Source organism: Pongo abelii, chromosome 22, assembly GCF_028885655.2.
Source record: "Pongo abelii isolate AG06213 chromosome 22, NHGRI_mPonAbe1-v2.0_pri, whole genome shotgun sequence".
Taxonomy (NCBI): Eukaryota; Metazoa; Chordata; class Mammalia; order Primates; family Hominidae; genus Pongo; species Pongo abelii.
The window spans coordinates 35,711,358-35,736,884 of NC_072007.2; the positions used below are offsets into that span (position 1 = coordinate 35,711,358).

At 39.0% G+C, this 25,527-nt stretch overlaps 1 protein-coding gene across 15 annotated transcripts in view; it reads right to left on the reverse strand.

Moving 5' to 3' along the window:
• Nucleotides 1-25,527, reverse strand: part of MRPL39 (mitochondrial ribosomal protein L39) — a 235,389-nt gene that overhangs the window by 185,446 nt on the left and 24,416 nt on the right. Inside the window, exons 10-12 of one of the 15 annotated variants that reach the window (XR_008517464.2) lie at nucleotides 12,207-12,363; nucleotides 11,509-11,651; nucleotides 6,275-9,549 (exon numbers count right to left, since the gene is read on the reverse strand). The exons of 10 other annotated variants lie outside the window; for them this stretch is intronic. Coding sequence is in view for 3 of the 5 variants with exons in the window: in XM_054542857.2 (XP_054398832.2) it covers nucleotides 3,894-4,052 (159 nt within the window). In the remaining 2 variants the exon portion in view is untranslated. Of the gene's footprint in view, nucleotides 1-2,115; nucleotides 4,053-6,274; nucleotides 12,364-25,527 lie in introns of those variants that run through there. 4 more of the 15 variants (XR_010138871.1, XM_054542859.2, XM_054542857.2 and 1 more) reach the window with 4 other exon arrangements.

Sequence of the window (25,527 nt, forward strand, 5' to 3'; positions counted from 1 at the left end):
GAGCAAAATCTCTGCATTACCAAAAACTTTAAATTTTATGAAAAAAGTTATCTATGGAAGGCAGTGTATGTATAGACAAAAGAATTCTTAAGAGGCATTTGATGAGTATAAATGACTAAACAATTAGAGCATAGCTAAAAAGAGTCTGTAACTCACAGCAGAAAACACTAGTCTCCTTTGCAGAGGTTTGACTTTATTCCAGTGTTCCTTATGAAGGGGTGAATGGGAAAGATAAGGTTGAAAGGTTAATTCTCTCTAATTTGTAAATTTCATCTATTTGATAGAAAGAGAGAGAAAAAAAAAAGCCACTCCTTTGCCCTCTGAAGGGAAAGCCATCCCAGCATTTAAGAGTATCACATAACACTCCAAAGCAGCAACCCATTTACAGAGGAAATGTGAGTGAAAACAACATAGACCAGAACTGGGCTTCCAAATGTTATAAACAGTGAAAGGAATAAAAATTAAATTATGATAGGAAAAAACTCTCTGATGCTTTGTTTGTGAAAAAGAAAAACAAACACTCTTTATGAAATCTGAACATCTTATGAAGGCTACTTTTTTTTAGCCTCAGGCATTAATTATGGTTGCGCCACCGATGGAGTCCAAAGGAAGCCAATTCAACCCGCTTCATCCTCAGGGATGGAGAGCAACCACAAGTTTACAAAATAATTAATTATCTCCATGTTATCGTACAACAGGGTAAACAGTGAACTGAAACCCTGTACCACAATAAATAAGCTGGTCAAGCCTGAAATGGGGGTCTATTTCTTCACTCACCATCTCTGTCTTACATTCTTCCAAAGGGCTGAGCTTCAAGATCGTTGAGTACTAAACCTCCAGAAACTATTTTTATTTTTTTCTACCACTTTTTTTTTTTTTTAAGGAGAGAGATTGGAGGCTGGTTCTTAATCATTCCCTGTGATTATTGTAGGTTTCTGTAGAATTTCATGAAACTATGATGTTTTTAGCAAGACTTTGTCATTGATCTGTAGCTGTGCCAGTTGTCACAATCTATTCATCATTACTGATAATAAGTAATATCAAGAAGTACCACTCTTATCTGGAAGGTCATTGATGTGAGCTGCTCGGTCTCTGGAGGGTAAGATGAGGGATGAGAACACCAGCCCCATCAGCCCTGGAGACACATCCATATTACTTTGCGAGCGCTGCTGTGACAGAGTACCGCGAATTGGGTGGTTTAAACAACAGAAATTTATTGTCTTTCAGTTCTGTGAGCTGAAGTCCAAGATCAAGATGTCAGCAGGATTGGTTCCTCCTGAGAGCTGTGAGGGAAGGATCTGTTTCAAGCCCCTCTCCTTGGCTGGTAGATGGCCATCTTTTCCCAATGTTTCTTCACACTGTCTTCCTTCTATATGTGTTTCTTTCTCTACACATCATGTTCTTTTTCTAAGGACACCAGTCATATTGGATTAGGAGCCAACCCTATTTTAATAAGACCTCATCTTGACTAATAACATCCACAAAGGCCCTGTTTCCACATAAGGTTATATTCTGAAGTACTGGGTGGTCTACAGCCATACCACCCCACACACACCCAATCTCATCTGAAGTACTGGGTGTTAGGACATCAATATATGAATTTGGGAGGTCGGGGGAGGGGGACACAATTCAGCCCACAACAACATCCATGGGATACTTGTCCCGGCAGGTGGCCAGCTCTTACTTTCTCAAGCTATCCGTTTGGAGCAGGTCCTTTTTTTTTTTTTTTTTTTTTTTTGAGACAGTCTCGCTCTGTCACCCAGGCTGGAATGCAGTGGCACGATCTTGGCTCACCACAAACTCCGCCTCCCGGGTTAATGCCATTCTCCTGCCTCAGCCTCCAGGGTAGCTGGGACTACAGGTGCCTGCCATCATGCCCGGCTAATTTTTTTTTTTTTCTATTTTTAGTAGATTCGGGGTTTCACCGTGTTAGCCAGGATGGTCTCGATCTCCTGACCTCATGATCCAGTCACCTCAGCCTCCCGAAGTGCTGGGATTACAGGCATGAGCCACTGCGCCTGGCCTGGAGCAGGTACTTTTTATCCATCACCTTATTTAATCATCATATCCCTCTTAGTCTGCTAGGGTTGCCATAAGAAAATACCATAGACTGGGTGGCTGATACAACAACAATTTATTTTCTCACATTCTGGAGGCTAGAAAGTTCCAGATCAAGGTCCTGCAGGGTTCGGTTTCTGGTGAGGACTCTCTTCCTGGCTTACAGGAAACCACCATCCCATTGTGTGCTCACATGACCTCTGCTTTGACTGATCTCTGAGAGAAAGGGAATTCTGGTGTCTCTTCCTCTTCTCATAAGGGCACTAGCTCTATGGGATTAGGGATCCACCCTTTTGACCTCATTTAACCTTTGTCACCTCCTCACAGGCCCTATCTCCAAATGGGGATAACATTGGGGGTCAGGGCTTCAACACATAAAGTTGAGGAGAACATGATTCAGTCTATAGTAATCCCTGATGGGAGACATCATTATTGTCATTTATAGGAAGCTGAGACACAAAAAGTTTAACCTTCAGATTCCACAGCTAGAATTAGTGTAAAATGCAGGTGTATTTGACTCCTAAAACCCATTTCTCCATCCACTATTCTGGGTGTCTCAAACTGGGACCTAAAATGCGGAGGTTTGCACATGACCTGAAATTACTTCCATCACTGGAAGAAGGGAGGATTGAGCAATTTCCTGTTTCTATTAAAGTGAATTATACAAACTTGTCATTCTAGGGATGAAAGGTCTCCCTAGAATTGCCTATGGGCAATTTCTTATAGTTCAACCTAGAATGAGAAATGGGAAATTCAGAAAGGCATTGCAGGCATCTGTAACCAGCAGAGGGACGTGCCCCACCTGGGTGGGGACCATGCATCCTTGCCACATGCCCCACTGCACAACTTCCCCAGCTCCTCGATGTCACATGGATCTGGAAAGCAGGGAGACTGGACTACGGAGCCAGCCCTCCAGGGTTGGAACTGAGTTTGAATCTCAGCTTGACTACTTACTAGGACCTAAGGTAACATGTTTAATCTCTCTGTGCTCAGTTTCCTCATCTGGAAATAGAGATTATAACGCTCCTCCCTCATATGATCATAGTGAGGACTGAAAGAGTTAATGCATATAAGGAGTGTTAGGACAGGATCTGGCACATGGTAAATGCTTTATAAGTGTTAGTTGTTATCATCATGCTTATTCTTGTTTGAATTATAAGGAAGAGAAAAAGTATGTATCTTAAGAATAGAGGGTTTTAAAATGCTCCCAAGTTCCTTAACCAACCTGAGCCATCTGTAAATTAAGTATTATGGGATTTCCAGCTCTGACATGTATTCTGACATGTAACTGACATCAGTTTAATACAAACTATTCTAAAATGTCTTGTGCCCTTGACAGGGAGGTCCAAGTACTGTATACTTGCAATGCAATCCAGCAGTGGCCCCGTCTTTCTTACAAAAAGGCCCCAGTCACATGATGATGAGGCTAGATCTATTCCTGTCCTCCTTCTCTTCTTCATATTTCCTTCTTCTTCTTCAAGGTCTAAACGTTTATTGAACTGAGACCCATGAATGAGTTACTCGACTAGGCTTGTAGGATAAACTTGCCAGGCTTTAGATCTATTTGTTCCTTTCCATCCCCCAAAATCAAATGGCTGCTCGAGGAAAATGTTCCCCTTGTGGCAGGGTCCGGGAGAAAAGAGAGAGGCAACAAAACCAAAAATTAAAACGACTGAAGTCCCATATGCTCCAGGAATGTGTCCTGGAGATGGGAGTGGAGGACAAGGGGAGAATGTTGTTGAGGTCAAAAATTTTTGAAGTTTTCAGTCCTATATCTTGACATCCCGAGTATAAATGCGGGTACCAGACACAGTACAAACGTTCTCAAAGCCCAGTTACATATTCCAAACCAAACGCGGGCTCTTGAAGGGTGATGAGGTAGGGATGAAATCCAGGATCGCCTGAAGACCATTTCTTCCTCTCTTAGGGACCTGCTTGGCTCCAGCTGATTCGGTCCAGGAGGAAAAAACTCCCACTTGCTCCTCTCGGGCTCCCTGCAAGGAGAGAGTAGAGACACTCCTGCCACCCAGTTGCAAGAAGTCGCCACTTCCCCCTCCAGCCGACTGAAAGTTCGGGCGACGTCTGGGCCGTCATTTGAAGGCGTTTCCTTTTAAGAACAAAGGTTGGAGCCCGAGCCTTGCGGCGCGGGTGCAGGAAAGTACACGGCGTGTGTCGAGAGAAAAAAAATACACACACGCAATGACCCACGAGAAAGGGAAAGGGGAAAACACCAACTACCCGGGCGCTGGGCTTTTTCGACTTTTCCTTTAAAAAGAAAAAAGTTTTTCAAGCTGTAGGTTCCAAGAACAGGCAGGAGGGGGGAGAAGCGGGGGGGGGGTTTGCAGAAAAGGCGCCTGGTCGGTTATGAGTCACAAGTGAGTTATAAAAGGGTCGCACGTTCGCAGGCGCGGGCTTCCTGTGCGCGGCCGAGCCCGGGCCCAGCGCCGCCTGCAGCCTCGGAAAGGAGCGGATCGCGGAGCCCCGAGCCGCCCGCAGAGCAAGCGCGGGGAACCAAGGAGACGCTCCTGGCACTGCAGGTACGCCGACTTCAGTCTCGCGCCCCCGCCCGCCTTTCCTCTCTTGAACGTGGCAGGGACGCCGGGGAACCTCGGTGCGAGGGTCACCGCCGGGTTAACTGGCGAGGCAAGGCGGGGGCAGCGCGCACGTGGCCGTGGAGCCCGGCCCGGTCCCGCGCGTGCCTGCGGGTGCCGCCTGGGGACTCAGTGGTGTCGCCTCGCCCGGGACCAGAGATTGCGCTGGATGGATTCCCGCGGGCAGAGGCAGGGGGAAGGAGGGGTGTTCGAAACCTAATACTTGAGCTTCTTTGCAAAGTTTCCTTGGATGGTTGGGGAGGTACCTGTATAATGGCCCTGGACCAGCTTCCCTGTTAGAGCAGCCAGAAAAATGTGTAAAACACACTAGAGGGGCAGGGTGGAAAAACAGACTGCCTTCAAAACTGTATCTTTTCTATTTCATTTTGAAAAATAACTACAAATCTATTTTAATTTTACAAAGTTAGACTCATAGCATTTTAGATATCAATGTCTTCATTTAACAGAAGCTAAGATGGAGCAAACGCTCAATCAGCATCTGTATTTATTCGCTCCTGTTGTGCCAGGGTGCGTTTTTGCCCAGCGGTTGCCTTTCTTTACTCTCACGAAACCCCCTTGGTGTCTGTCCTCCACGTTTTACCAGGGAGAGCCGGATCTTTTGAAGTTTGTATCATCTAAAGCAGGTATATTGGGATGACTATGGATAGAATTTAACCTGAAAATACTGAAGTTGACAGCTGACAAAGATATAAGAATCCAAAGTATGTTAAAAAGTAAGGAGCTGAGGCCCAGAGAAGTGAAGTTACTTTTCCAGCATCACACAGCAGATCCAGGACCCTGTGTGATTTGAAAAGGCCAAGGTATCTAATGATGCTCACAATTTAGTTTACATTTTGTGTCAAATAGATGAGGTCAAGTGGACATTATGTGTATATTCCAAAGCCAAAATTACTGCTTGTAATATCCATTCATCTCTCCGAAGAAGTAGTGCCTCTTTTATATGGCTTTAACCTAATGTATAATCGAAGTGAATTAGGGCAGCCGAACTTTTAATCACAGGACTGATCTTTTAAAAACGGGTATATGTAAAGTTAATTGCTTATCTATGTGAACAGTAATATACGCTATAAAAAGTTTTCAAGGCAACTTCCTGCCTGTGGTTTAATTTGATAGTCACAATGATAGGAAATTGGCAGGGTTAGGTGGTGGTATCTACATTTTGCCCATGAGGACTTGTGGCTCGGAGAATTTGAGTTTTTTCTAGTAAGGTCACTAGGTCCCTAGTGCACAGCCTGCTTTTAGGTACGGATGTGGGATGGGGGTGTCGGCAGACCACAGGGTTTTGACTCTCAGTTTGGGCTCATTTCCATGACTCCTTGCTGCCTCCCTGATTTCTGTCAAATGACCAAAGCACATTTAGTAATTACTTCTGCCGCAAGGACTACTCCTTATTAGGCTATGATAAGCAAGTTTCCTCACATAGTGGGTCAGCTCACTCTGGCCACAGGACCCAGCTTCCTAACCACACACATTAAGAAAGAGAAAAATTAGCACTGTCTGAGACCTACAACCACTTCAAGGGAGAACAGTGGTGTTTGCACAAATGTCTACTTTTGTTTTAACCTAGTCATGTGTAAAAAGTGTAATTTTCTGGTCTTTACCAAAAAAAAAAAAAAAAAAAAAAAAAAGTCATCATTGTCTGCCTGTGCTGGACGCTATGCTAGACACTGGAGAGACAAAGGTGAGCAGGATAGGCACAACCCTACCCTTACAAACCCAGAAAGTTAGAGGAAAGGCCATCAGGATGTTGCTGTGCAATTTGATATCATTTCAATTTTGATAACATAGATACTTGAACTAATTAGAATGTGCTACAAATTTTGCCATTCTTTACTTTCCATGTGCCAACATGGAAAATTTGTAACCTTCATCTTTAAATACCTCATCTTACCAGTCCTCTATAAATAAAAAAATCTACCCCAAAAAGCCCTAGGTTTTAACTTTTGAAAAGTTTTTTTTTAATCAGCTTTTCATGTCATGACTAAGATCTGCCATTCAATTTAAAGGAATTCTTTCATTTTAGAGTAATAGTTATTAAAAATCCTTTATTCCTTCCTCCTTGAGAAGCTAATGGAAATTTTATATGCTCTTCCCAGAAAATTTTTGTTAATGTGCATCCTCACACAGCATTTTGCATTCGATGTCAGCAGGCTAGAGGCTTCCTTGAATCTCAGCCATGACCCTCTTCGGGGGTCCACTTTCATAATCAGTATTCTAAACCTAGTAGGCATAAATAGCTTGAATAGAGGAAAGTGGTATGTAGACTCTTGCCCTTCACTTGGACTGGGCACCTCTATCTCTTGGACTGGGCACCAGCTAGTGCCCTTAACTAGCTGGTGTCTCCATTTTTGTTAGTCATTGGCTATTGCTTAGCTGAAGCTATTGATTTTAACAGCCTTATTGTTTTGATATCAGGCTGCCACTCTGCAGAAGCCCAATACTGGGGAAGGAGCACCAGCCTGAGAACCACAGTTTGTTTCTAGGACCAACTCTGCAGAGTTCTGTGCCTCATTTTGCTCATCTCTAAGATGGGTGGTTGATGGGCGGCAGGGACTGAACCATTTCTAAAATCCCTTACACTGATGAAATTCTGTGATTCCAGTGTAACTACCAAGCTCACTTTCATATACCTCCTAAGACACAGCTGGTCTTAGTGAATTTATATCCTCTATGTCCAAAGTAAGTCAAAGTAAGTACCACTATAATTCACTATAGAAGTATTTTTATCTTTCACTGATCTTACTGGACTCAAAACTGTTACATGTTTCCTTAAATTAGATAGAATTAAAAAATTGTGAAACACTACTTTTCAAGGAAAAATATTACCATTTTAAAAGCCTCTTTTTATCCCACCTCTCAGTAGCTACAACTTTCATATATGAGTTTCATATATATATGAAAAAATTTTTCTTATCTCAGACTCTTAAGGAAATACAATGCTTTTAATATGATCACTGCTATGTAATTCTCATCTGCCCTGAAACACTTAAGTTCTGTCCGTCAATCAATGTATTTGGGCTTACAATATTCAGAGCCTCAAGCAAAACCAGCGCAAAAGCACATCTATCCTCAAATAAGCACATCATATGTCTGAGCAGTTCAGCATCCTCACTCACAAGTCCAAGGCTCTCAGCAATGTGGAAGAAGATGTGATTCCTAAAATTACCACCCTTACACACAGTGACACACTCACCAGAAAGTGAGGCTTAACATAGCTTAAGTGGCTGTAGTTTAAAACAGATTGTGAATATCTGTGCTAATTCTGAGAAACAATTAGCAGAGATATTAATCAATTAGCACAGATCACTAATATCTGTGCTAATTGTTAGGACAGATTAGCACAGATATTGCTACCTTGTATGGGTAGACAGGGTTAAGGCACTGGCAGAAGGAAAGATTAGTGAAGAATATCAAATAGCTGATTTAATGAAATTGTGAGGCTGATGTTTGGATAAGGTGAAACAGTGCCCTACAATGACATTTATGCCAGTTCTCCATAAACAAGAGTGTTCTACACAAATTATAAGTTCCTGGCTGTCTTAACAAAATGCTATGGTCCTTTATATGCTCACACGAATAAGGGTTCCAAGCATGGGAAACAGGTGCCAGATTGCCCAGGTAGGCATCCCAGCAGCATGCTCCTTAGCCACTGATTAACCTTGCACAAGTTACTTCACCTGCCTGTGCCTCAAGGCCCCTGTGTTTCAATGGGGAGGGTGTGAATACTCATTCCTAAGGTTGTGACGAGGAATAAATGAGTTAGTATACATCAAACACTTAGGTGCTTGGCACAGAGGGAGCTCTGTGTAAGTGTTTGCTATTATTTTGTTTCAGTAGATGATCGTGTGTATTATAAGAAATCAGTTTGGAAGGTGAGATACAAATGCAGTCTGAGAAAGTAAAGATGTTTTAAAGACATTTTACTGTGTCATGAATTTTCAGAGACCACACTGACACAGTAAAAAGTTGTTTGGTTTTTAGAATTTTTGTTTCAGAATGCATATCCTTCTCCTTAACCAAAAGAAAAACTACTAAAATACTTCTGAAAATTATTTCCAAGAAAACATTTTGGTGTACCTTTTAGCAGTTACTTTAAGACTTAAAGATTAGGATAAACCAAATAATTATTTTAACTTGGCTTTTACCTGCTTGTAGATAACCTCTAATTGATATAATGGTTCAATTATACAGTGGTAAACGTATCTGGGCTTGTTCTTTTAAAATGCAAGTGTAACATGTGATAGATGTAGGGTACTTACAAAGTACTCACTAAGCATTGATGACTGATGTCATTAGTATCACAGCTAACATTCATTGAGCCCTGATTATGAGGCTGGCACCCAACTAAATGTTTTGCATTGTCACTTCATCTTCACAAAGACTTTTTGAGTAGGTTATACCTTTATCTCCATTTTCAGAGAAGCAACTAAGCCTTAAAGAGGTTTATTAACTTGCCAAATACCAAACAGCTAGTAACACTGGTGGGGTCTGGAATGGAACCCAGGCAAGCTGAAAATGACAGAACAATGAACATTCCTACTTTTCAATTAGATTTGCTAATTGTTAATATTTGCCACATTGGCTTATCTCTCTGTATCCCTACCCATCTCTCTCTCTGTCTATATCTATATGCAAACCTGGCATCTAACTTCTAAATGCTTGAGCATGGATCTCCTAAGAACAAGTACATGGTTCTATGCAATGAAAACACATGATTATGGCATCCAAGAGTGATTTTAAAAATCAAGGATGAAACTTAATTTTTACCCACAAGTCCAGATGATGATTTCTACTAGTATTCTCCAGCTTTACTCTGTTTCTTATACTTGACAGACTGAGATCCAAGCCTGGAATCTTCTAAAAAGGGTCCACTGCCAATCTGGAATGCCAACAAATCTTATTAATATATCTCCACATTTGTAAGCTTCTACTAAATTCTCCAAGAACCTGCATATCAGTTAAGTCCTGAAATGCTCCAGTGCCAAATAAAAGACCACTGTGCAGATAGAAATGCCTTTGGAGACTCTCAAACATTTATTCAAAAGTATTTAGTGAGTATCTGTCAGCTGTATATCCAGCACTGAGGGAAGACTCGGTCTCTGCCATCACATACACCTCAGCACTGAGACACATGAAATAATTACCATCCAGTGTGATAAGTGCTCTGACAGAGGATGGAGAGAGGACTAGCCACCTTGGGGAAGAGAGAGAAGCAGGGTCCCATCAGGAGATGAGGAGAAACCAGCCTCCAGGAGTGCGCTATCTGAGAGGGCAAGAGAAGGAAGGCAAAGAGGACAGGTCCATACTTGAACAACTTAAAGTAGGTGTATCTAGTGCCTAAGAGTGTGTATGGTGACATCTTGTGGAGCAGTGAACATGACCCTCATTTGGTTTGTTAAAGCATTGGGTCAAATGCCACGGGAATGTAACAGGTAAATGGTCTTTGCCTTATAACACAGGGTATCCCATCCGTGTAAGACAATGAATTTTTAAAAAGGCAAAACCAAACCTTTTGTTTACATCATTTGCCTTAAATAGTTCTTAGTACACAAATTCTTCCTTGCTTGGGGCCATTATGGTGTGTGGAAGTAGAAAAAGATAAACTGTAGCTTACAGAAATAGAAAAGCAATTTTTTCCTATGATAGAGACATATGGATACAAGAAACAAACAGGTAACACATAATAAGTTCCAAATGAGGCATTTTGTTGACATTCAGTGTTGAGCATAAACAGTGAACTCAAATGCACAGAGGAGGCCTCATGGAAGGGTGACAAAACACTCCAGAGCAATAACAGCCACCCTATTTTCTGTTCCTTGGGAGTAGGGAGAAAAGACATCAAAATCAAATTATAAATTTAAAAAAGTATTACAGTTCTCTTATGGACATATGATATTAAGAAGTTTGTAGGCAAATGGAAAACGTTTTGTGGAAACAAGAAATAAGAAAGAATGGCCATCACTTAAAGCAACAGAATGCATCTCTCCCACTAGCTCTCCCCTCCCTACCCACAGCTTTATTCACATTTGTTCTATAACATTTCAGCACAGTTCAGACCTTCCACTGAGCCAGTGTGAGGTCAGGGTGTTGAGGAAGCAAGTCCCTGCAGTCAGACTCCAGCTGGCTGTCGTCCTGCTTCTGCTTATTCCACAGAATGAGTCTGGTTGGGGAGAGGAAATTCCTAACCTGTTTTTTTTTTACACATCTTCATCAGAAAAGTGAAAGCACTAATTACTGTCCATAATAAAACTATTGGGAAGGTTACTTAGCTTGTAAGTAAGTTCCACAAAGCCATTTCAGTAAAAGCTTCCTGGTTCTAAAATTGGGAAAAGCAGGATAATCCTCTAAGGCTGACATTCTTTCTCTTTTGTGCATTTACAACTAAACGGTCACTGATACACATTTCCACAGTGATCCTGCAATATCCACATTGGCTTTCTTCTAAGACACTTCAAAAATACATCACACCTTTATGTGTTAAATATCACTATTGGCATATATCTTTAAAAACATTTATTTTCTTAATTCTCAAAATACAGAAAAGAATGTTATGCTATTGTGTGTGCAAACTGCTATTTTCAATAAGGAGCTCTTAATTTAGAAATAGCTGCTATTTTTCAATAAAGAGCTCTCAATTAGAAATATCAAGAACTGATGTTAATTTTTTATGGAAGTAAATAAAATATCATGACATGAAAAGTTTATAATTTTTCCCCCAGCAATGGCTCACTCAGGGAATTTTTCTTATATCTAAAGTTAATGATCTGAAAAGTGGTAATCTTGTCATTCACCAAGATTTCAGGATATAAGTTATTCCTACAGAACAATCCATTTTTACCTTTAAGGATGAGTTTGTGTACTTCAGAAGACGTGACGCCAGTTGGCCACCATCTCAATCAGTAGTAAGTCACACCATCAATCCCTTGTTAATGATGGAACTCGTGAAGTCAAGAGGAAACATAATACTCTTTACCTCATTCCCTGGTAGCAGAGAAGTTGACTCATCTTTAATGTCAGTTATTGAGATGTAACACAGAATCATATTCTACAGAAAATATGTGATAATCTTTACATAAATGAATACACTTTAGAAAGGCAGTCATTTGGATTTTCTTTTTGTCAGAGAACATTGCAAGTCTTCATGAAGAATTTCTGAGAAATTAAACACTTTATATGACATTTTACAGCATGTAGAGAGGTTGAAACTCAGAGAACTAAAACTCAGATGATAGTCTAAATACTTAATTTGTTGCTGCTTTATGCTGGACATGAAAAGTGTGAGCTTAAATTATAAATAAAAAACTATTGAACTATCAAACTATTTGGGGTACATCCTTATCTTTCCTCTAAATTACCCTTTATTCTCATTAAAATCCACCTATCCCGGGTCCTCTCTCCTCAGCCCTTGATCCCTGCTTTCAAAGATGACTAACTAACCTAATAAACACATCTAAGGTGATTTGTCAACTTCAACCCCAACCCTTTTTCCCCAGACAACTTGTCTGCATTTCAAGAACAACCTACCAGAGACCTTACCTGTCACCTTGGCTCTCCCACCCAATGGAGATGGCTGTCATGGTAAGGAATTCTGTCTTAAGTAAAAGGGAAGGGAAACACGCTGACAGATGCAGTTTTTATAGAGGCAGGTCGTTGGGGCATCAAGTTGGCAGCCACTTTCAACTTTTGATCCTACCTCAAAAGGTAACCAAGAAATCGTTGTTATTCTAAAGATTATGACAAGTCCAAAGTTTCACAGAATCCTTATTTTTATATACTTGCATTAATCACTGCTTACTTCCATGATGTAAACCAAAACTGCAGTGGCAGAATATAGAGAATCAGAATAAATTCTGATAGAAAAGCCAGATACCGCTTCCACATATACAAGTGTATGCTAATTGCTTTTAGCAAATTGATCCAAATAGGAATCAACATTATTCCATCTTAATGATTATGTTTTTGATTGGTACACATAAATGTTAAAGTGGGAAAATATGCAGAGGAAGTTACCTAAACTAAATCATTTGAATTTTCAACAACATAATTACATTCCATTTCACCTACTAAAATGGCTTTGGACCTAGAATTTGTATTGCTACATCAATATAAGATGATTTTCAGTAAAAATAGATGTACAGTTGATTTGTAACAACAAATTAATAGTTTTAAATTATTTGCATATTTCAGGGTAAATAAAATTAGAGCTATCCCACAATCGCTTTGGTTATGAAATTCGACCACTGTAACTTTTTTTAAAGAAAACTTTATGGTGTGCAGTTCCTTGGTATGCAAATTTTAAATGGTTGGTGCTGAGAATAAGCAGCAATATAGAAATATATATAATTGTAGAAGAATATAACCTATGATTTAGACATAAAACGAGATCCTTACAAGATAGAGTTATGGAGATGGATGATAATGATAGTTGTAGAACATTATGACTAAGTGTTTAATATAGCTGACCTGTACACTTAAAAATGGTGAAGATGTTAAACTTACATTATGTCTACATTACATATTTCACCACAATAAAAAATTTTTGAAGGAAAACCAGAACTTTAATGACAAACTTAGGACATATTATGCTCTGAATATATAGTTTTGATAACATCTTTCCTGGCAAATCAACAAGGTAAGAATAAAAGGATATTCTGAAATCTTTTTTTTTCTTTGGAGACAGAGTCTTGCTCTGTTGCCCAGGCTGGAGTGCAGTGGCACAATCTCGGCTCACTACAACCTTCTGCCTCCCGGGTTCAAGTGATTCTCCTGCCTCAGCCTCCTGAATAGCTGGGATTACAGGCGCACGCCACCACACCTAGCTAATTTTTTTGTATTTTTAGTACAGACAGGGTTTTACCATGTTGGTCAGGCTGGTCTCAAACTCCTGACCTCATGATCCACCCACCTTGGCCTCCCAAAATGCTAGGATTACAGGCATGAGCCACCGCACCCAGCCAGATATTCTTAAATCTTATGCTCACACTCCACCCCCCCAAAAAAATTGTCCTTCAGGAAAGCATAATTTAAGGAAAAATTTCCCAAAGTGCCACCTTCAGCTTCATTCTTACTACGAGAGGAAGAATTGCCTGTCATATAATGAAAGATACTTGGTGTTATCATTAATCTAGTATACACAGTGCTTCCTCTTGGTAGATTTTTACCCACTGTGAGAAGGAATGATTTTGATACTCAGACAGTGTGTAGTAATTTGTTAAGAACATTTAACTTGGAACCTATGCTACACAGTAAAACTTATACTGACAATGGATATTTCATGTGGTAGGCCTAAGAAGTATTGTGGAGTGAGGGGACTGGAAGTATATGTGCAGAACTACCTAGTCAAAGACCCCAATCTAATTTCTAATGTATAATTCATATAAATTCCTCTTGCATTGCTATACATTAAACATTATGCTTGTCACATTCTTACTTGGTTAGCACTGTCACTATTGATTGTCAGGCCTATAATTGTGTATAATTCTTCCCCTGCCACTTTACCAGCTGGTGGCCACACCGATTCCAGAAAGAACTACTTCATTTCTTATTACCTCATGAAAGCACCCTCTGCCCTATGCCTTGGCTAATAGACTGGTCTTTGTTGTCTACGACCACTAATTCCCACTCAGGCATATAGCAATTCTGTTGTTGGTTGCTTAGCCCAGTCAAAAACACTGGAAGTGGACATAGACTCCACACTGATGGATGAATGACCTTCTAGTCATTCTAATGTCCTTAAAAGTCTACTATTTTTAAATTGAAAATATATATATATATATATATATATATATATTCTGGGATATTTCTCCTTTATTCTGTTCGTTAATGTTTTTCGTCTATCATTGTGTTTTAAATATGACCTAAGGTTCTATGGTATATTTAGACAAACTTCTCATTTCTCTACAGTGTTAGGAATTCATCACGCCTGTATGACAAGGTTGTGTTTGAGAACAAAAGGGGACCTGTGTGACATGTTTTATTTCAATATACATTTAGAGTTTGAACAAATAAGAAAAGCTATTAGAATTTTTAATATATATAACACATTATCAAAAACACTGTCACTTTTCTGAGTGCTCTAATCAGGCAATTCATATGTATATTTAAAAAGAGAGAAAAAGCTAATTAGTATACTAAATATATTTATTTTAATACCTGTGCTCATATGTTATCTTTAAAGAACAGGAATAAAATTTATGGGTAGAACAGTATGCCAGCAATTTACCTTCAATACAAATTAAACACATCTTTTAAGAAAAGGGTGAGTTATGTTGGCTGGGGTGGCACTAACACTAGATTATTAATATGTATTTATTGAACATTTACTGTGTCCAGGACCCTGTAAGGGGGAAAAAAAGTCCTTGTTTTTACAGTCTTTATTGACTGAAATTCTATAGAATGAATTGAATTCCTGAAGTGACATCATTTAACCCAAATTTTTTCATCATCAACTAATTCATCTCAGAAAACAGTGAAGTTTAAAAAAAAAATACTATCAGTAAGAATGATATATTTCCTTGGTTTGGAAATTTCCAAACCACGATATTCTGCCCCGTCAAAATATATTCACTGGGGAATTTTTTACTTCATACGTTTCTTTTGAACTTAGTCACATTTTTATATCTAGCTGGTTTCATTATTAAATAAAAGAAAAGGTGATTCCCCTCTTGTACTGCAGGAGACCACATACTTGAATGATACTCTAACTTCTAGGTTCTGTTATAGTAACACTGAAATCAGAAACCTGTGGGAGAAATGTCACTTTATCTGAGAGAGTAAAATCAGACTCTAAAAGGAAGTAGCAAATTCATCTTGTTCTTTTTTTTAATCAACCCTCTGCCTAAGACAAGTAGTTTGAAATACAGAGGACTGTTTAAGTCATACTTCCTTTATGTAGTCAAAACCAAAGCCACTGGGTAGTGCTTTCCCCAAAGGAATCTCTAAATAGTAGACAGGGACATTTTCAGATAGATTCGTTTGTAGGCAAACCTCCATTGCTTGTATCATATTTCCTGAAAGAATAAAGGTAAAACTTCAACTATGTATTACAGAATGAAAAATTCAGCCTGAACCCTACCCTTATAAAACAGGTTAATTGGGTTTTAATTTTCATAAATCATAAAGGACTATTTTGAACATTTGGGCCTTTAATTGTCTAGCTCCCAGATGAAGTACAAATCAGAAAAAAAAAAAAAAAAAAACTGTACTGTGTCAGAATGCAAGCTTCCCTCTTTGCATTTTGGCATTTGAAAACTCCGAAGAGTGGTTTTTGTTTTTTATTTAAAGAACATGATACATATGTGTATCCGATTCAAAACTAGAGAATAGAATTTAAAACATAATTTTCAAAGTCTTCAAATATGCCTAAAGGTAACAATGTCATCTTTTAATTGCCAATTTCTCTACCACTTTCAAAAAATTACTTCCAAGGATTTAATGAGCTCCTTCCTTTCAACAGAAAATGGACTATTTTCCTTTCAGATTTACTATATTCTGTCACTCCAGCTTTATAACCGCATGTGCATACACAAACATTTCTTTCTCTCTTGCAGGTGGCACAAACCAGGAAGGGGAAATCTGTGGTTTAAATTCTTTATGCCTCATCCTCTGAGTGCTGAAGGCTTGCTGTAGGCTGTATGCTGTTAATGCTAATCGTGATAGGGGTTTTTACCTCCAACTGACTCCTACATGTTAGCATTAACAGGGTATGATGCCTGTTACTAGCATTCACATGGAACAAATTGCTGCCGTGGGAGGATGACAAAGAAGCATGAGTCACCCTGCTGGATAAACTTAGACTTCAGGCTTTATCATTTTTCAATCTGTTTTGGTCACTGGGATGTTCAACCTTAAACTAAGTTTTGAAAGTAAGGTTATTTAAAAGATTTATCAGTAGTATCCTAAATGCAAACATTTTCATTTAAATGTCAAGCCCATGTTTGTTTTTATCATTAACAGAAAATATATTCATGTCATTCTTAATTGCAGGTTTTGGCTTGTTCGTTATAATGTTCCTAAACACCTTTGATTCAACTGTTAGAAATGTGGGCTAAACACAAATTTCTATAATATTTTTGGAGTTAAAAATTAGAAGGACTACTAACCTCCAGTTCTATCATGGATTGTCTGGCAACATTTTTTAAAAGATTTAGAAACTGGTACTTTCCCCCAGGTAACGATTTTCTGTTTAGGCAACTTAAGTTTAAAATTAATACTTTTATTTGACTCTTAAAGGGAAACTGAAAGGCTATGAAGCTAAATTTTTTAAATGAAATATTTTTAACAATTAGCAGGGTAAATAACATCTGACAGCTAATGAGATATTTTTTCCATACAAGATACAAAGATTTAATCAAAAAATTTCATATTTGAAATGAAGTCCCAAATCTAGGTTCAAGTTCAATAGCTTAGCCACATAATACGGTTGTGCGAGCAGAGAATCTACCTTTCCACTTCTAAGCCTGTTTCTTCCTCCATAAAATGGGGATAATACTTTACAAGGTTGCTGTGAGGCTTAGGTGAGATAGAGAATTATTCCAGAAGATAATCAAGTGCTACATTAATGTTATAGTTAGATTAATCCAAGAACTAGTCACCCTAACTTTATTACAGAAGGGAAAAGCTAATGATTTGATTTGCAGAATTTTTAAGGTTTGGATTTCTATGCGGTTTTTCTAAATAATCATCACTTACAAATATGTAACCAAATGTAATTGTTAGTATATTTAATGTATACTTGTTTTAACAACTCTTCTCAACATTTTGTCCAGGTTATTCACTGTAACCAAATAAATCTCATGAGTCTTTAGTTGATTTAAAATAATTTTTATGGCCCATTTTCTTTTGCAAAGTACAAATTATAATTTCAGAAGCTATCTGCCAAAAAAAGACAATGGAAGACAATTATGAGGATACTAAAGGGAACATTCCTGACTCCTAGGACACAGTATTCTCATGTAAGAATACCCATTGGGCTTTGCCCCACTTTCTGTTCAAGTTGTATGTGCTGCCAAGACGAATTTCTTCTCCTAACCCCTGGAATGAGCTTGTGGCTCCACGGAGCTCCCATGTAGGTAGAACACATTCAAGAGTGTTTCTTCAGGCCAGGCACAGTGGCTGACGCCTATAATTCCAACACTTTGGGAGGCCAAGGCGGGTGGATCACTTGAGGTCAGGAGTTCTAGACTACACTGGCCAACATAGTGAAACCTCATCTCTACTAAAAATACAAAAATTAGCTAGGCATGGTGGTGCGTGCCTGTAATCCCAAATACTCAGGAGGCTGAGGCAGGAGAATCACTTGAACCCAGGAGGTGGAGTTCACAGTGAACGAAGATCATGTCACTGCCCTCCAGCCTGGGTGACAGAGTGAGACTCCATCTCAAAAAAAAAAAAAAAAAGAGTGTTTCTTCAATTCATTTTATCTGCCACTGTATATCTACAAGAGGACTCCTTGCTTTGAGTCCCAGTTCTTCAAAATCCTGCTTGCTGCCTAAAGACACAAAGTCATAGAACATTAGGACTGGAATAAACTATTGTAGTATAACCTTCCTGAAGTTACAATAAAAAGCTATGAACATTACAAAGGCACTTAAAGAAAAGCTGTGCTGAGAAATGCCTTATTTGAAGAGCATTTGAGTACACTCACATGAAGCTTGGGAAAGATACTTAATCTTCCTCTAAGCCTCAATTTCTTCATCAATAAAATGATGAATATATTTCATATTTCATAGGATGTAGGCTTAAATGAAATCATGCATGTGAAAAGCACAATGTCTATTATGCATTAAGTGTTAAACACAAACTTTCAAACTTTTACATTTCAGTCATTTAAATCAAATGATCTACCATAGCAGATCTCCCCAAGGACACTCTAGCTCCAAACTAACTATAATCCCGTGGTGACAACCCAAAGAACCAGGGTTCCTGGGTTTTCTCTCACACCCAGCCCACCTAGGCTTCTGACTGCCTATCTCCTCATCTTAGAGGGATTCCTCCTGGCCAGTCATTACAAAAATTGTTGGAGCATGAGCAGAGACTGAGTCTGTGTTTGGATTGGAGGAAGGGGTAAGTAACAAGGTATATATATGTATGCATGTATGTGTGTGTGTGTGTGTGTGTGTAAGTTACAAACTAAGGATGGTTTTAATAAATTGCAAAATGTTAAGAGATTCATCTAGGATCTGACCCACTTCCCCAGAAATTTATGGGATTCAACACCAAGCCTTTCGTATTCACTGTCATCAGTTAGATGGACCCAGTAGCTAAAAAATTAAGCAGAAAAAAAATAGAGGAATATGAGAAAAAAAGTCAAGTCAGAGGACTGAAGAATATATACAGAACATAGAATATTAGAAATTTTCTGAAAATAGATGATAGCAAATACCTCAAGAAAGTGAGGAAACGTGAAGAGAAAAGGGAGCTTAAAGAAAAATAATAGAGTCCATAGATGGGACACAAGCACAAAAAGCTGACTGAGCATGTGGTTCTCTACTAATAACTGGAAAACAGTGAAACTAGCAGGTAAAACTTGCACATAAGAGTTTAACTTTCCACTTTGGGTTTCAAATTCTCCCATAGCAATAAGAGTAAGTGAAATAATGTTCACATAAGGATTTTTTTTCTATTACTGTAGTGTTTTGTTGTTTTTTTGTTTTGTTTTGTTTTTTTTGTTTTGAGATGAAGTCTTGCTCTTGTCCCCCAGTCTGGAGTACAATGGCACAATCTTGGCTCACTGCAACGTCCGCCTCCCGGGTTCAAGTGATTCTCCTGGCTTAGCCTCCCGAGTAGCTGGGATTACAGGTGCGTACCACCAAGCCCAGCTAATTTTTTGTATTTTAAGTAGAGACAGGGTTTCACCATGTTGGCCAGGCTGGTCTCGAACTCCTGACCTCAGGTGATCCACCTATCTCGGCCTCCCAAAGTGCTGGGATTACAGGTGTGAGCCACCGCACCCAGCCTGTTACTGTAGTGTTTTAACAAATCTAAGTGTACTAGTATTAGTCTTCATTCATCTAAGACATACAAGTACTGGAATTTTTTAGGTGGGTTCCTCAGATGTCATCACAATGGTGTCTTCTCTATATTCAGTCACTCTTCCGCCCTTCTCTGTAATGCTCAGGGATTTCCCAGTTCACTAGCACTTAACGTAGTATATCCTTATTTACTTTGGGGTGTAAATGACTGCGATAGAAGTGATATCCTTGAGGGATGAAACACCATCTTGCATATTCATATCCCTTTCAAATATTTACTGACTTAATCACACCATTAGTTTTCTAAGTCCAAGTCTAAAAACAGAAATGAGTTTAAATACAGTGAACATTTCATTTTCACTATACCACTAAGCTGAAAGAAATGATTTTTAGTAAATAAAAGTTCATCACAGCAGATAATTAAGTGAAAAGTTCTACATATAACTGAAGATCAAAGGATTCTCACCTGGGAAGCTTGTCAAGATGCATGTTCCCAAGCTCCCAGGCTCCCACTCCCAGAGATTCTAATACTGTAATGGAGCTGAGGACACTACATTTTTACCAGGCTGACCAGGTGGTTCAGATTCAGGTGGTTCCTAAACCAACTCTGAGGAAATAGTGGTTTCATATATGATGCTACTGTTGATGTGGCTACTAGGAATGGTGCTTAGCAGAAATCCTGCAACATATGGATCTGTTTACACACTATTCACTGTGTAATGAGAGTCTGCAACATAGGCTAAGTGATAAGAGATGTCTTGTGGTTGACCACTCTGGAGATAAGCAGCAATGAAATTCCAATGAAGTTTCATCATCTCTCATCACCAAAACCATCCTAACCACCTCAATAAAATACACCTGACTTCCCCCGCTCCCCCGACCCACCACCCCGAAACCAGCTGCCCTATGTTCTACCACCAGCTGCAACCAACCAATGACCTGATACTAACTAACACCAATCTATCAGCTGCTGCCTAGTGCAACAGAGAGGGAAAGTCAATGAGAAGGAATTGGGGGCCAGTTCTTGCTTTGCAAGGAGTGGGTTGACTAATGAGACAGCCACAAATGTCACTGCCATCCCATCTCACCCTCTCACCTGTGCTGCAAGGCTTCAACAATCATACCCAGTCTCCACTTAGGAAACTTCTGTTCTTTCTCAAATGCTAGCAGCTCAGCAATGTGCTCCCTTAACCCAGGCCAAGCACATAGTAAAAGAACTCCAAAAAGGGTTACAGCCAGAAGTGATCTTTCTCCTCCATACTCCCAAAGCAGATTATAGCTCCTCCATAAATGTGCTTTGCATTGTGCCCCACATTTGGTTTGTTACTTGTGTATATATTATCCTGTCTTCTAGACTGAGCTTCTGTAGGAAAGGAGAATTCTTTTTAATTTTTTGGTATTACACCCAGCCCAGGACCTTGCTCAGTTGCTTAAATTGAATGAGAAAATGTATCCAAGTACCCACTGATGTTGGAAATTCAACTTGTTCTAATATTGAGGACTGCCTATACCTGGCATATGTGTGTCCCAATTTGAGGAACTGTTTTTCAAGTTGACTTGTATAGATTCCTTACAGACACTCAAGCATCAATTTGGTTTTCCCTAAATCCTGCAGATCAGGAAGGCAGTATCCATGTTTGCTTTAAGAAATTTCATTATTATAAATATATGAAATATATTTATATGAAATATTACATATGAAAATTTCATATATTATAAATATAAAAATTCATATATTAAAAATATATGAAATTTTGTCTGCAGAATTTTTTTCTCAACACGCAATCCTGACATAATAACCAATTTTGAGATGCTTCAAAAATAACACTGCAGTAGTAGCCACTCCTAAAACAAAATATTTCCCCTTTCCTTCAATATATGTAATCACATATGACATATAAAATCTGCTTATTGGATAAATTTATCTTTAAAAGATTATCTATATTTATTAAAAGTTAAAATACATATACTCTTTGACCTGGAATCAGGTATAACAATGTATTTTACAGAGCTACTAGCACACGTGTGGAATCATATATGTACAAGGCTACTAATTGAAGTATTAGTATAGTAACAAAAATTAAAAATCAACCATAAATAGGGAATAGATTAAATAATGGTACACCTATGAATGAAATACTAACTTCTAAAACAAAGTAAAAAGAAAGGGAAAATAAGGAAAACTGGATTAATCCAACATATGACAGGAAAGGAGAAAAAATAATGCAAAGAAATGATAAACACAGTAAAGTGAATACAAATTAAAATTTATCTACTAAAAGACAGTAATTCAAAGACTAGATTTAAAAGGAAAATAACAGTTTTATGCTATTTACAAAAGACAGACTTAAAACCTAACATAAAAACGCTGAAAGTAATATATACCAGGTAAATACTAACAAAAAACAAAACAAAACAAAAACTAGTATTAACAATAGAACCTCATTTTCTAAAAAATAGATTAAGAAAACTAGATTAAAGGAGAAAGTCATTATTACTGAGATAGAGAGGATCATTACTTAAATGATAAAAAGAAGCAATTTATCAGCACGTTTAAAAATCCCAAACCAGAATACACAGTGCTAACAAAATCATCTTAAAATAAAATAAGCAAATACTGATTTAGCCATAAGGAGAAACTGCCAAATCCACAATCATTTTAGGAGAATGGGTTTAAGAAAGGAAAAAAAAAAAAAAAAAAAAGATTTCTGTATGCTCTTAAATCTAAAAAATAATGACATGAAAAAGTTGAAAGGAATGGAAAAATATGTACCATTAAAAGGAAACCCGACATACGAATGTCATTATTCGACAAAACAGATTTTTTTTTTTTTTGAGATGGAGTCTCACTCTGTCACCCAGGCTGGAGTGCAGTGGCGCAATCTCTGCTCACAGCAAGCTCCGCCTCCCAGGTTCATGCCATTCTCCTGCCTCAGCCTCCCAAGTAGCTGGGACTACAGGCGCCCACCACCACACCAAGCTAATTTTTGTATTTTTAGTAGAGATGGGGTTTCATCGTGTTAGCCAGGATGGTCTCGATCTCCTGACCCGTGATCTGCCCACCTCGGCCTCCCAAAGTGCTGGGATTACAAGCGTGAGCCACCGCGCCCAGCCAGACAAAACAGATTTTAAGACAACTAAGAAGTTAACAAGCTGACCCTACAATAAGCATGAAAATTTTGAAAAAGAATAGGAAAGGAGAACTCACCATAAGAGAAATCGAAACTTGTTATAAAGCTATAGTTGTTAAAACGGTGTTACAGTGGTACATGGACAGATAAATGGACCAATGAAGCAGACCCAGACACTGAAAAGAACCTTTTATATGACAGCATGGCACAATTAGTAAGACTAGAGAGGAAATGGGCCAGGCACGGTGGCTCACGCCTGTAATCCCAGCATTTTGGGAGGCCGAGGCAGGTGGATCACCTGATGTCAGGAGTTCGAGACCAGCCTGGCCAACATGGTGAAACCCCGTCTCTACTAAAAATACAAAAATTAGCTGATCGTGGTGGCAGGCACCTGTAATCCCAGCTACTCGGGAGGCTGAGGCAGGAGAATCGCTTGAACCCGGGAAGCGGAGGCTGCAGTGAGCCGAGATCATGCCATTGCACTCCAGCCTAGGCAACAAGAGTGAAACTCCATCACAAAAAAAAAAGAAAAAGAGTAGCCAGGAAATAAATGATCCAGAATAACTGCCTATCGTTGTGGAGGAGAGGGTGATTCAAAATTAGGTCCCTTTCCTCACTCTATATGCAAAAAATAAACTTCAAATAAATTATACAATTAAATGTGAAAATCAAGACTTTAAAATAAACAATGCAGTAGGCTGCTTTATAACATCAAGTTAGGGAAGGCTTTCTTAAATTTCATAAATATAAATCATAGAGGAAAAGATGAATTATCTACCTTAAAATTAAAGACAATATAAACAAAATTAAAAGGTAAGCCAGACAAAAGAAATATTTGTAGTGATAAGGGTTTAACTTTCTTTTTTTTTTTTTGAGACAGAGTCTCACTCTGTCACCCAGGCTGGAGTGCACTGGTGCAATCTCAGCTCACTGAAACCTCCGCCTCCCAGGTTCAAGTGATTCTTGTGCCTCAGCCTCCCGAGTAGCTGGGATGACAGGTACACGCCACCACACCCAGCTAATTTTTTGTATTTTTATTAGAGACGGGGTTTCACCATGTTGGCCAGGCTGGTCTCGAATACCTGACCTCAGGTGATCCACCCGCCTCGGCCTCCCAAAGTGCTGGATTACAGGAGTGAGCCACTGCACCTGGCCCACAAGGGTTTAACTTTCTAAAAATATAAAGAACCGGCCAGGTGCAATGGCTCACACTTGTAATCCTAGCACTTTGGGAGGGCAAGGAGAGCAGATTGCTAGAGGCCAGAAGCTGGAGACCAGCCTGGCCAACATGGTGAAACCCCATCTCTACTAAAAATATAAAAATTAGCTGGGTGTGGTGGCACTTGCCTATAATCCCAGCTACTTGGCTACTCAGGAGGCCGAGGCAGGGGAATCGCTTGAATCCAGTAGGCAGAGGCTGCAGTGAGCCAAGATCGTGCCACTGCACTACAGTGTGGGCAACAGAATGAGACTTGGTCTCAAAAAAAAAAAAAAAAATATATATATATATATATATATATATATATAAAATATGAGATGCCCAAAAATCCAATTTTGAAAAAGGGGCAAAGGTTGTAAACTGGTAATTCATAAAAACAAATGAAGAGATGCTTATTGGTACTATATGCTCAGTATTAAGCAAATTAAATGAGATAGGATCGTGCATATTCAACCAACAAAATATCTGAATGTCTGAAAATAACAAATGTTAATGAGGGAGTGGAGAAAATGGGAATGCTCATACTGCTGATAGAGAGTAAACTGGTACAACTATTGTGGCAGCCAATTAATATTTAGTAAAGCTGAAGATGCGTGGTCCACTGTGGTACAGGCCCTGGAGATATTATCAAATGTATACACAAAGAAACATGCACAAGGATATTTTCTGCAAGACTGTAATACTCAAAAGCCAATGACATCCTCAGTGGTCATCAATAAGAAAATGAATTAATGATGGGATTAATCATATAATGAAATACTATATAGCAGTTGAAATTAATGTACTAACTCTTTACATGTATCAACATGCTATACATAAAAAACAATGATGAGCAATAAAAGCAAATTGCAAAAGTATATATATTATGAAACCAATTATGTTTAGTTTTAAAACACAGAGAATACTATGGATTGTAGTAAAAAAATATAAAATTATGAAGAGTAAGGACAGGTACAAACAGGATAGTGGTTCTTCTTGAGAGGAAGGAAATGACATAACAAGAACTTCAATGGATGTGTAGCTTTTCCTTTATTTAAACACAAAAGGATCTGAGGTAAATGAGGAAATAGGTTGACAGTGGTTACAATTAAATAGTGGCTGTATGTCAACACTGTTGGTTACAAACAACAGGATCTACACTAGCTAGTTTAAACAAACAGAATAAAATGGCTCACAAGTCACAGGCGTGGAGGTCAGGACTACGGAGCCCCCAAAAATGCCCATTTTTATATCTTGGAGCAGCTGCGGGGGAAAAACTGCTAAGCAAAGCCTCCACACCTTGCGCCATTACATGGGACCTCTGCCACTGCTGCCTTGAAAACCACATCACTGCTCCGCTCAACAAAATGTATCTCATACTACTCTTGTCTGCAAAGTACTTGCTTCCAGATTTCACACAGGTATGCCTAATTGGTGAGCCCATGCTACCTGTCTGAGCCGTAGCTGCAAGGAAGGGTAGGAGATTACATTTCATTCTTCTACTGGGTAAGGCAAGATCCAGAGTGGGAAGCTGCCAAAAAGCAGGTGTTCAAACA